Source organism: Falco rusticolus, chromosome 4 (assembly GCF_015220075.1).
Source record: "Falco rusticolus isolate bFalRus1 chromosome 4, bFalRus1.pri, whole genome shotgun sequence".
Classification (NCBI taxonomy): Eukaryota; Metazoa; Chordata; class Aves; order Falconiformes; family Falconidae; genus Falco; species Falco rusticolus.
The window spans coordinates 89,518,347-89,530,533 of record NC_051190.1 but is presented as its reverse complement, the minus strand read 5'-3'; the positions used below and the strand labels follow the sequence as shown (position 1 = coordinate 89,530,533).

Here is a 12,187-nt window from a genome sequence, read left to right as displayed (position 1 = left end):
TGGACAGCGAGAGCACGGCGAGTTTCCGCAGGGAAGGCGGGATGGCAGCAGAGGGAGGGAGGGACGCGAGCCCGGCGCGGCGGCAGGGCTCCGTGCAGAAGCCCGAGGGGACGGCAGCCCCGCGGGGGCCCCCGCAGGCCGAGCCCCGGCCCGCCCCCCGCCGCCAGCCCCGCGCACCCAGCAGCAGCGCGGCCAGCCCCGCCAGCCCTGCGCCCCGGCCCCGCCGCATGCCGCCGCTCCGCCGCCCGCGCCTCGCTGCCCCGCGCCAGCCCCGGCTCTGGGCGGCGGCCGCGGCGCCTCCTCTCCGCCGCCTCCTCTGCTCCGCGCCGCCGCCAGCTCCGCCCCGGGGCTGAGCCCGGCGCCGGCGCCGCTCGGGGGCTCGCCGCAGCCTGGGGCAGCAGCGGGGCCTCGGCCCGGGAGATGGAGCAGCTTCCGGAGCTGCCTCCCCGCTCCGGGGCTGGAAGCGGCAGCCCCCGCTGCCCTGCGGGTGCCGGGGAGCAGCCTCAGAGCCTGCCTTCTGCTGCCTCTGCAGCCCACTTGGGTCATAGAGAAGGTGTGCGAGAAGATGCCGCTCCAGCTGTTGCCCAGCAGTGCTGAGAAAAGGGGAGCAATCGCCTCTCTTGGCCTCTTGGCAATGCTTTGTCTGAGGCGGCCGAGGATTCCCTTGGAACTCCTTGGCGCAGGGGCACAGTACTGGCTCATGGCCAGCTTGGTGTCTACCAGAAGCCTAGTTTGTTCTCTGCACAGGACTGCTTTCTATGGGTGACCCCGGGCTGCCCTGGTGCGTGGTGCTGTTCTTCCAAGGACAGGAGTTTTTCCCTTTCCCTTGTTTCCCTTGTTTCCCGCCCGCGTCCCCACCGGGAGCTCTGAGAGAGCAGAGCTGCAGGAAACGACTCTGCCAGGGGAACCCAGAACGAGAAAGGGAGGAGAGAATTCTTGTTCTTAGCATGCCTGAAATGCCTGTGCTGTGCTCCTGCCTCCTCCAGCAGTGGCACCTGTTGCTCCTGCACTCAGCAGCTTCTGCCTTGCCAGGGTGGAGGGGCGACAGGCCTGCAGCTGGGGACCAACCTCTCTGACACATCCTCCCATGCAATGTCGTGGGAGTCTCTCCTTCCCTGATGCCTGTGTCCTCTCTCTCACAGCACAAGGCCTTGGTGGGGTTGGCCTGTCCTAGCGCCTTCACGGTGCCTAGCGCCAAGCTCCTGTCAGCACAGCCCAAGGCTGCAGCTCTTACAAACATCATCTTCAACACCCCCAAGCCCTGCAGACACCAACTGTCCCACTCAGCCCCACAGGCACTGTGGACTTTCTCCTTCTATCCAAAAGAAGATCGGTACTCGAGGAAGCAACACATGAAGCTTTGTGCCCCGCTGCTCAACCCCTCTTATAAATCAGCTTCTGCCAAGCTCACCCAACACCACACAGCCTTTCCCGATGACCGTAACCCTGCCAATTTCCCTTTCCTCCAAACCAGCTGGATCTCCAGCTGTCCTCCCCTTACTTCCAGTCCCATCAAACAAACCTGCCAAACTGTTTCTGCTCTTCCCATAGCATGATGTAGGTTGGACAGGGCCGGTCAGGGCTGTGTCCAGACGAGTCTTGAAAACGTCCAAGGCCAGAGCCTGCACAACATTTATGGACAGTGCATTCCAGTCCTTGAGCTTTTTCAGGGTCAAAAAGAACTGGAAAATAAGGTCCTCACACGTCAGTAGAATTCCGCAGGTTCCAAACTGTGTCTGTGGCCTCTCGGCCTACCGGCACCGTGCACTTGGAGAAGAGCCTGGCTTCATCTTCTCCACGTGCTCAGAGCACGTAGCTGTAGACACCCATAAGGTCTCCCTTTGAGCCTTCTTTTGCTAAGGCCTCGTTCCCTCAGGCTCTGAGTGCATCATGTCCTCAAGCTCCCTGCCTGCCTTGGGGCCTCCCGCTGGACTCCCTCCAACACGCCTGTACCTTGCCTGCACACCGAGGAGCCCCAGCCTGAACGCAGGAGCCCAGGCATGGTCTCAGGAGTGCCAAAGAGAGGAGAAGGATGACTTCCCTGCCTGTGCTGGCTCCGCTTTCGCTGGCATCTCAGAGCGCAGTAGGTGTGCTTTGCCACAAGGGCACACTGCTGACTCACCTGCAGCCACTGGCCACCAGGCATCCCCTGCCTCCCCAGCTGCCTGACCTCCAACCTGTGTCTACAGCACGGTCCCAGCGCCCTCCAGAAGCTGAAAGGTGCCTCTCCCCGGAGGAAGTGCTCGATCATGGCTCAGGCCTTTGGAGAACAATCCTCTTCTGGTGTGTCCTACCTGCATGGTCGCTTCTGGTGGAACTGCAGCGTAAATTCCTTCTGCCTGTGATCTGTCAAGCCAGAAAGGTATTTCAGCATTGCCTGGCTCCGTGTCCGCCGTATCTATCCGTTTGTCAGCTTTGGCACTGGGCTCATGCTCCACCTCGCTTTCTATAAGCTGCCAAAGGCTGATCCATGCATCTGAACAGGGTGAGATTGCAGGCTCAGGGTTCCGCCAACCCCCAGGTGCAAGGCAAGGAGGGATCTTCCCTCCTTGGGCTCATTTGGCCAGGAATTAAGTCACGAGCATGATCATGCCTCCTGCCTAGAACCATTCTCTCCAACGGCAGCTCTCGGTGGATGCTGGGGGGAGCCTAGGAGCAAGACAAGTAGGATCCTTCTGCTGAGGATTCACTCCTGTGTTCCAAGCCCCTGGGCTTGGACTTGGCTGAAAAAGTCGCCCCCATACCAATCTCCACAGCTTTCCTCACTGGCACAGAGGCTGGGGAGGCACACGCCCAGCCTAACCACAACCCACAGCACCATGTTGCCCTCTGCTTTACAGCCAGGCTTCATCCATCCCTCCAAGTACCCACCTGGAGAACCCCTGGCGGCCTGTGCTGCCCTGGGCTCCAGGACACCACCGCTGAGGCAAGCGTGCTGGCTGGCCGCTTTGAACCGCATGCAAAGAATGCCTGGAGAAGGGATCCTTTACCACCGGTTCACGGCGAGGGCCTCTGCCGCTGCACAAACCAGGTTTTCCTCTGTGCTTCAGAAGCCCAAGAACGTCGACTCTGAACAGCTGAGTGCTGTTCAGAGCCGTGCAGGCTTCCTCTCCACCACAGACCTTGTGCTCAGGAATTGGCTGCAGTGCTGGGGGAACATACCTAGAATTCCCTTTACCTGTAAATCTCATCCCTTCGGGTGGGGAGAAGTGTCTCTTGGCAGCCACCACAGCCTCATATCCTATTTCCTCCATGAAAACCCCGATGTCTTGACAGAAATGTACAAGTGGAAGGATGGAAATCCCTACACCCCTGTCCTCCACCGAGAGGGGATTATGGCTAATGAAGCACATACAAGCATAGCAAAAATATGAAAAGGCCAACACCATTATAAGGGCGTTTCTGTTGCGTGCCTGGCAAGTAAGGCCTTTTGCCAAAGCCCTGCCAGAGCGCTGCTACTGGCTCTTGGCACGACCTCTAGCTTGCTTGCCCAACGGAGACCATGGAAAGATAGAAAAGGGGCACAGGATCCACCCAAGTTTTAGACCTCAAACTAAGGGCATTGCTGCCAGCGGTTGTCCTTTCCAATGGAGATTTAAATCATGCTGCAGCTCTTCTGTGCAGAAGACGGGCACTGAGCTGTCTCAGGCTGCGCTTCTCATTTCAATGCTGTGGCCTGGTTCTATGCCTCATGTGTCTTCACCTACACGGGAGCCCCCGAGAAAAGGTCACTAGGCAGAGTAGTGGCTGTTCTCTGCGTGGTTCTTCCTCTTCTGCTCAACACCTTGGTTTACACCCTAAGAAAGGAGGATGTGAAAGCTGCTCTGAGCAGGGTCAAGAGCTGGCATTTCTTCACATGAAGGAAACAACCAGCAGGGTGCCATTGTTATCGATTTGTTAATAAGTTAAGATTGATTGACTTTATTTGATTGATTAATTGATTTTATAAAATCATTTTATAAAATTGAAAAATAGAAGGATAAGAAATATTTTAATGAAACTTATAGTTGCACAGTAAAAGCTGCTATGAGATCTTCTGTACGTCTTGTGCCAAGGCTAGAAGAAGGGGCTGGAACCATTGTTAAAACTTAGGTAATAACTTTAGGGTTGAAAGGTTTCTTTGTATTTAACCAGTCTTCTTTATGTAGAGGTGTATTGAAATGTCAGAATATGAGATTAATGGGAACTGGGGAGAGTCGACTGGAACAGCTTGTAGATGCCTGCCAAGAAATCGTGAACTTTAGTAAAAGGTAATTCCGGCAGGGGGAGATCGCGACCACCGACTCATATACCACCCACCCAAATCGTACCCCAGACCCATTTCTAGACCTTTCTAAGCTCTACTGCGCAGAATTTGAAATCTGGAAGCAGGACAAACCAAGACCTGGACATTTACTTTTACAATATGTGGATGATATATTGATTGCTACAGAAGAAAGATTTATTTGTATACAGGTGACTATTGACCTTTTGAATTTCCTGGGACTAAATGGGTATAAGGTATCCAGGAAGAAAGCCCAAATAGCCTGCCAGACTGTGATATATCTCGGCTTTGAGATTTTAAAAGGACAACGACAATTAGGGAAAAATCACAAAGAAGCTCTTTGTGGTATACCTGAGCCGAGAAATATTCATGAACTCAGAGCATTTTTGGGAATGACTGGGTGGTGTCGCCTTTGGATCATGAACTATGGGCTAATAGCTAAACCGCTGTACGAGGCCCAAAAGAACTCTCCCTTTGTGTGGGGCCCACAACAACAAAAGGCTTTTGTAGAGTTGAAACGTGCCCTAATGTCTGCACCTGCCTTGGGACTGCCAGATCTAACCCAAGATTTCCAGCTGTTTGTACATGAAAGACAACACCTCGCACTGGGCGTGTTAACCCAGAGGATAGGAAGCTGGAAACGACTGGTCGGATATTTCTCTATACAACTGGACACAGTGAGTAAAGGGTGGCCAAACTGCCTTCGAGCAGTGGCAGCAACAGTGATGCTCATACAAGAAGCTCGGAAATTGACTTTGGGAAGAACAATAACAGTCTATGTTCCACACATGGTGATAACTGTCCTAGAACAGAAGGGGGGACATTGGCTGTCCCCCAGCCGAATGATGAAATACCAGGTGGTATTGACTGAACAAGATGATGTGATTCTAAAGACAACTAACCTGGTAAATCCTGCAGTGTTTTTAAGTTCCATACAGGAAGAAGGACGACTGGAACACGATTGCTTGGCTACCATTGAGTATGTTTATTCCAGTCGTGAAGATCTGAAGGATGTGCCATTGGAGCGACCAGACTGGGAATTGTATACTGATGGAAGCAGCTTTATGGAACAAGGAGTTTGATACGCCGGATATGCGGGAACAACAGAGACTACAGTTATAGAAGCAGGAGCATTGGCGAGTACCACATCAGCACAAAAGGCGGAACTCATCGCTTTAATTCGAGCCTTAGAACTAAGCAAAGACAAGAGAGTAAATATCTGGACTGATTCAAAATATGCCTTTGGGGTAGTGCATGTCCATGGAGCTTTGTGGAAAGAGAGGGGGTTATTGTCCTCTCAAGGATCAAACATTAAGCATCAAACAGAAATTTTACGATTATTGCAAGCAGTTCAAAAGCCAGATCAAGTAGCAATCATGCACTGTAAGGCACACCAGATTGGGAATACAAAAATAATAGCTGGCAATAATTTAGCTGATAGAACAGCAAAAAAAAAAAAAAAAGGTAGCGAAGAAACAAGCATTGCAAATGGCAATAATTCCTTCTAAAACAGTAACCCTTCCTAGGGAAAAAAACAAGATATTCAGAGGAAGATGACAGATTAGGTCAGTTATTAAATGCTAAGAAAAACTTAGCGGGATGGTGGTTAACTCCTAATGGACAGGTAGTAATTCCACCTCTTGTGATGAGAGAGATAATTCAAACGAGACATCAAGAATGTCACTGGGGAGCAGAAGCCTTAGTAACATCTTTATGAAAGCAAGTAATATCAGTTAAGATGTTGGGAATAGCTAAAATGGTAACTGCAAAGTGTGAAGTATGTTTGAAAAATAATCCAGTGATTAAGAAAAAGGTTCAAATGGGTAGACTGAAATCTGGTACAGAACCTGGAGATTATTGATTGGCAAGTAGATTTTTCAGAGTTACCCAGACAAAATGGGTACCGGTACATCCTGGTAAGGGTTGATACTTTTACAGGATGGCCAGAAGCCCTTCCCTGTCGCACCACACAAGCAAAAAGAGGTTGTAAAGTGGTTATTACAAGAAATAATTCCGAGATTTGGAGTTCCTATTGGAATTTCCTCTGACAGAGGTCCACACTTTGTTGCTGAAGTAGTCCAAAGTGTTAGCAAAGTATTGGGTATTAATTGGGATTTGCATGCGTCTTGGAGACCACAATTTAGTGGAAAAGTGGAGAGGATGAATCAAACTTTGAAACGACAAATAAGTAAAATTTGTCAAGAAACCAGTCTAAAGTGGCCTCAGGCGCTTCCATTGGCATTATTATGAATCAGGGTACAGCCAAAGAGTGGAACCTCAGTCAGTCCTTATGAATTATTATATGGAAAACCATATGAGTCTCTAGAACCAAATCTAAACATATATGTAAAAGGAAAACAAGATGTGTATAACTATTTGCTTTTTCTAAGGAAAACTTTGGCTGTGATTTGGAGTGTAGTAATTTGGAATAGACCTTTATTCCAGGAAAATTCAGTGCATGATTTCCAACCAGGAGACTATGTCTATGTGAAGACCTGGACCTCTGAACCTTTGCAGGAGCGCTGGAGAGGACCTTTCCAGATGCTGTTAACCACTTTTACAGCTATCAAGATAGCAGAATCAGATGCTTGGATACATTATACTCGAGTGAAGAAAGCACCTACTCCATGGAAGATTGTCAATTGTGACCCAGAGACTTTAAAATTGACACTGAAACATGTCTAATTTTTATATTGGATTTTATTTTGGTCGGTAGTGTTGGTGGGATCATGGGCCGGCTTGGTGGACAGGAACAAAAGACAAGTAGAAACAGAACAAGTGATTGAAATTCCCAAACAAATGGCTGAGGAAAATTTGATGGTAGGATTGACTAAAGAATTTGCCAGTTTACAAAATGTCACGCAGATCACTGCTTGTTTGCCAATACCGAGGGCAGTAGGTGAATCTATTCCATGGGGAATTTTAAGTATGAATCTGACTAATCTGGAACATAAAAATGAAACCACCTATTGTGAACAAAGGCCAGTAACTCAATGGTATGAACAAGTAAAGGTTATTAGAAAACAGTGGAAGTCACCAGGTAAAGAAACAGATTGTAAAGAAAAAACCAAAACCAAAACCAAACTATTGAATTATTATTTTATAACAGGATCCCGACCTAGTGCCATAGCTTGAGTTCTTCTTCCTGGGGGTCCAAATCTCCAGTTAGGATGGTGTTCTTATGGTGAACAACTTAAAACCAATGTGAGCAGAAGTATCATGAAATGGAAGTGTAACAAAACTGGCCGAGGTACCCAATTAGTAGAACAATGGGACTCTATATGGTCTATGTCCATATTTTCCCATTTTCAGTATATGGCAATAACTTCTTGGTGTTTTACCTGGGATGGAAAAGTTTGTTTCAGTATTACCCTGGGTCAATGATAGATCAATTTCATCGGGAGAGAAGGAAAATAAAATAGTGCCATGGTGGAAATGTGAAAAAGTGTATGATTGCAGTAATGCAGACTTAGTAATCCAAAGAATTCCTCCGTAGGCCACTGATTTAAAATATGGTTGTTTTTGTCGAGGTCTTAAGAACACTCTCAATTTAACCAGCACTTTTACAGTTAGAAAAGGAACTTTGTTTAGTTGTAGTAAAACTACTATTTGAAGTCCAGGACATTTAGTTTGGGCATTAAGTGATGGAACCTGGACCACACATTTACCATTAGATGGTAAGGTGAAACAAATTACTTTAGGCATGCCAACATTGTGTCCAGTTTGGAAGAAATCACCATTTAAAGGATCCTTAGAGAATTTAGAATTGAAACGAATAAAGAGATCTGAGATAAATGATGATATTTGGAATGAACCATAAACAGGAGTGAAAACTGGTTGGGCACTCAAATCACTTTTAAATCCTACAGCTTCATATAGAAACAGAGCATGGCTCTATCAGTTAACTGGTCAAGTGGAAAAATTAGCAAACGTTACCAAAAAAGGGTTTAAGGAATTGAATATACAATTACAGGCAACTTCCAGAATGACTTTAAAAAATAGAATGGCACTAGATATGCTCCTACTTAAAGAACATGGAGTATGTGGATATCTCGAGGATAAATTGGACCACTGTTGTATCCACATTCCAAATGTCACTCAGGATGTGGAACATGATCTAGACCTATTAGGAAAAATTGAAAAAGAAACTGAAACAATTCAAAAGGATGTGTCAGAAGATTGGCTTAGGAAAATTTTTAACAAACTGGGATGGAATTTGAGCTCTTGGATACAATCTATAATTAAAACTTTGTTTCTGTTACTAATTGTCTTTTTGATGAGCATGCTAGTATATGCATGTTTGAAGAAACAGTTTACCAATAGAATTGCAGTCAATCGTATGATTATGAGAGAAGTACCAACTATTTTATCAAGACATGATCCATCACCAAAATATGTTGAAACAAAAGATATATGAATAATGTGAAAGTATTGAAATAATGATTTTCAACACTTTCAAAGGGGGGAAATGTTATCGATTTGTTAATAAGTTAAGATTGATTGACTTTATTTGATTGATTAATTGATTTTATAAAATCATTTTATAAAATTGAAAAATAGAAGGATAAGAAATATTTTTAATGAAACTTATAGTTGCGCAGTAAAAGCTGCTATGAGATCTTCTGTACATCCTGTACCAAGGCTAGAAGAAGGGGCTGGAACCATTGTTAAAACTTAGGTAATAAGTTTAGGGTTTGAAGGGTTTCTTTGTATTTAACCAGTCTTCTGTATGTAGAGGTGTATTGAAATGTCAGAATATGAGATTAATGGGAACTGGGGAGAGTCGACTGGAACAGCTTGTAGTTACCTGCCAAGAAATCGTGAACTTTTAATTCCGGCAGGGGGAGATCGCGACCACCGACTCATATACCACCCACCCAAATCGTACCCCAGACCCATTTCTAGACCTTTCTAAGCTCTACTGTGCAGAATCGGATATAGGAGGAGAATATGTTAATGATTTAGGGGAAATATCATGGTTATGCATGAATACTTAATGAATATGTAGGAATAAGTTTTATATATGGTGTCTGATTTTGGGACCCGGCGTGCGTTGATCGTGAGAGGACTCGCTCACGCACGTGGCCGTTAAGAAAGAAGTGTCTGCTTATCTACATCACATTGGTGTCGATAAGCTCTTAATTCCGAGATTTCGGTAACAATGACAGTGCTTTTTGCCAAGCACTTTGCGTATGGTGACACCATGACTGAAGGCCATGGCTGAGAGGATCGGGAACTCAGGCATAGCCAGGAAGAAGCAGGAAAATAACAGCAGGAGACACAAAGGATTGTTCTGTTGGCAAGGAATCTTGGGGACAGCATCTGGGGGACGATGGTGGTGACACAGCAGATCTCCAGGAAGGAAAGCCTGACAGGAAGAAATGCACAAGGATCTGCAGGGAATTGCCTGATTTGAATGCCCAGGGAGCTTGTTAGTGTTAATAACAACTCCAAGCTGAGATCTTTGTGTGCGTCCTTGGGATGGGGAAAATTACCGGGTGGAAGCTGCTGCTGTGTTTGCCCAAGGCAGCCAGGCAAAGGTGAGACACCCACTAAGCTGAGCATCGTGCTGGAGCATTTGCGTTCGCTTTATTCTTGACATCGTGAACTCCCTGTGCCATGGCAGCACTTGGAGGACCTAGAGGTGTCACTTGGCCTTCCTAAAAGTCATGAAGAGCTCAGCATCCTTGGCAAGAGGAGAAGCAGCCTGAGGTGGCCTGGATGGGAATCGGTCCCCTCTGGGAAGGCGTTGCGGGACAATGCCGGCAGGCCTTTTCAGACAGGCCAGGGGACGCCACGGTACCCGCAAGGCTCTGACCCCGTGCTGGGCAAGCACGAGCGCGTGGTGGGAAACACGCTGCGCCCCGCTGCCTTGCACAGACCCTCTCAGGCTCCCCGTGCAGCGCGGCCCAAGCGCGGCTGTTTGCTGCCTCGGAGCACCGATGCGCAGCAGCCCTCGAGGAGGAGAGGTGCTGAGCCCGGGCAGCGACTGCAAGGGGCACCCGCTGATCCCGGTGCCGGTGCCGGTGCCGCAGGCGGTGGCGGGAAGCGCCCGCGGCCGGGCGGGCCGAGGCGGCAGCGCCCCCTGGCGGGCCCGGCCGGGGCTGTCCCCCCGCCCCCGACACACACGCCCGGCCCCGGCCGCCGAGGTTCGTGCCCGGCCGCAGCCCCGGCTCCGAGCCCCGTGTCTCCCACGGCGCAGTAATACACCGCCGCGTCCCTGCGCCGGGGCCGGGCGAGCCACAGGGCGCTGGACCGGCGGTCTGCCGCCACCGACATCCGCCCCGGAGGGTCCTGCACCTCTCTGGACCCTTTGTGACCGCTCGTGATGAATGCGGGGCCTCGGCCCGGGAGCTGGCGGTACCAGTAGATGAAGTCATAGTTCTGTATGCTGGGGTGTGAGCAGTTGATGGCGATGCCGGTGTCCTCGGTGGTCTCTGCCGACGGCTCCTGCTGCACCTGGGCTCTGCCCACAGCCACTGCCGAGGAGAAAAAGAAGGGGGAATCCTCAAAACCTGCTTTGTGCCCTGCCCCGCCTGCCGTTCGCCATGGCAAATCCCAGCCAGGAACGTTCGGGCATGGGGGGGGGAGAAGAGTTTCCAGAGGATGTCTAGCGGTGCATTAACGGAGGTGTCCGTTAACGGCTGGCAGACATACGAACGCGAGAGTGACAGGTGGAGTCACTGGAGAAAAACAGGGACAAAGGGAAGGAGCCCGAGGGGAAGCAGCAGCGGGGAAGGAGCCCGAGGGGAAGCAGCAGCGGGGAAGCAGCAGCAGGGAAGGAGCCCGAGGGGAAGCAGCAGCGGGGAAGCAGCAGCGGGGAAGGAGCCCGAGGGGAAGCAGCAGCGGGGAAGCAGCAGCGGGGAAGGAGCGGCTGCAGGCGCTCCGCGGCAGAAGGCGGAGGGAAGGAGGCAGCGGGCAGGGCTGGACAGCGAGAGCACGGCGAGTTTCCGCAGGGAAGGCGGGATGGCAGCAGAGGGAGGGAGGGACGCGAGCCCGGCGCGGCGGCAGGGCTCCGTGCAGAAGCCCGAGGGGACGGCAGCCCCGCGGGGGCCCCCGCAGGCCGAGCCCCGGCCCGCCCCCCGCCGCCAGCCCCGCGCACCCAGCAGCAGCGCGGCCAGCCCCGCCAGCCCTGCGCCCCGGCCCCGCCGCATGCCGCCGCTCCGCCGCCCGCGCCTCGCTGCCCCGCGCCAGCCCCGGCTCTGGGCGGCGGCCGCGGCGCCTCCTCTCCGCCGCCTCCTCTGCTCCGCGCCGCCGCCAGCTCCGCCCCGGGGCTGAGCCCGGCGCCGGCGCCGCTCGGGGGCTCGCCGCAGCCTGGGGCAGCAGCGGGGCCTCGGCCCGGGAGATGGAGCAGCTTCCAGAGCTGCCTCCCCGCTCCGGGGCTGGAAGCGGCAGCCCCCGCTGCCCTGCGGGTGCCGGGGAGCAGCCTCAGAGCCTGCCTTCTGCTGCCTCTGCAGCCCACTTGGGTCATAGAGAAGGTGTGCGAGAAGATGCCGCTCCAGCTGTTGCCCAGCAGTGCTGAGAAAAGGGGAGCAATCGCCTCTCTTGGCCTCTTGGCAATGCTTTGTCTGAGGCGGCCGAGGATTCCCTTGGAACTCCTTGGCGCAGGGGCACAGTACTGGCTCATGGCCAGCTTGGTGTCTACCAGAAGCCTAGTTTGTTCTCTGCACAGGACTGCTTTCTATGGGTGACCCCGGGCTGCCCTGGTGCGTGGTGCTGTTCTTCCAAGGACAGGAGTTTTTCCCTTTCCCTTGTTTCCCTTGTTTCCCGCCCGCATCCCCACCGGGAGCTCTGAGAGAGCAGAGCTGCAGGAAACGACTCTGCCAGGGGAACCCAGAACGAGAAAGGGAGGAGAGAATTCTTGTTCTTAGCATGCCTGAAATGCCTGTGCTGTGCTCCTGCCTCCTCCAGCAGTGGCACCTG

General features: G+C 51.3%; 1 protein-coding gene across 1 annotated transcript; it reads right to left on the bottom strand.

Moving 5' to 3' along the window:
* Nucleotides 1-1,512: 1,512 nt before the first annotated feature.
* On the bottom strand, nt 1,513-11,418 carry LOC119146333. Its single transcript, XM_037383837.1, has 4 exons — nt 11,367-11,418; nt 10,381-10,743; nt 2,378-2,476; nt 1,513-1,682 (listed from the first exon to the last, which is right to left on the bottom strand). The coding sequence occupies exons 1-4, from the start codon at nt 11,416-11,418 to the stop codon at nt 1,513-1,515; spliced, it is 684 nt and encodes a 227-aa protein (XP_037239734.1).
* Between the last annotated feature and the right edge of the window lie 769 nt (nt 11,419-12,187).

Bases quoted from the DNA above. Each gene is read 5' to 3' on its own strand.
- LOC119146333 (XM_037383837.1), bottom strand. From the start codon at position 11,418: ATGCGGCGGGGCCGGGGCGCAGGGCTGGCGGGGCTGGCCGCGCTGCTG. The intron at 2,477-10,380 runs GCGGGGGGACAG...CACCCTGTTCAG, and splicing joins GCCGGGCGTGTGTGTCGGGG to ATGCATGGATCAGCCTTTGG. The intron at 1,683-2,377 runs GCAATGCTGAAA...CTTATTTTCCAG, and splicing joins TACGGCGGACACGGAGCCAG to TTCTTTTTGACCCTGAAAAA.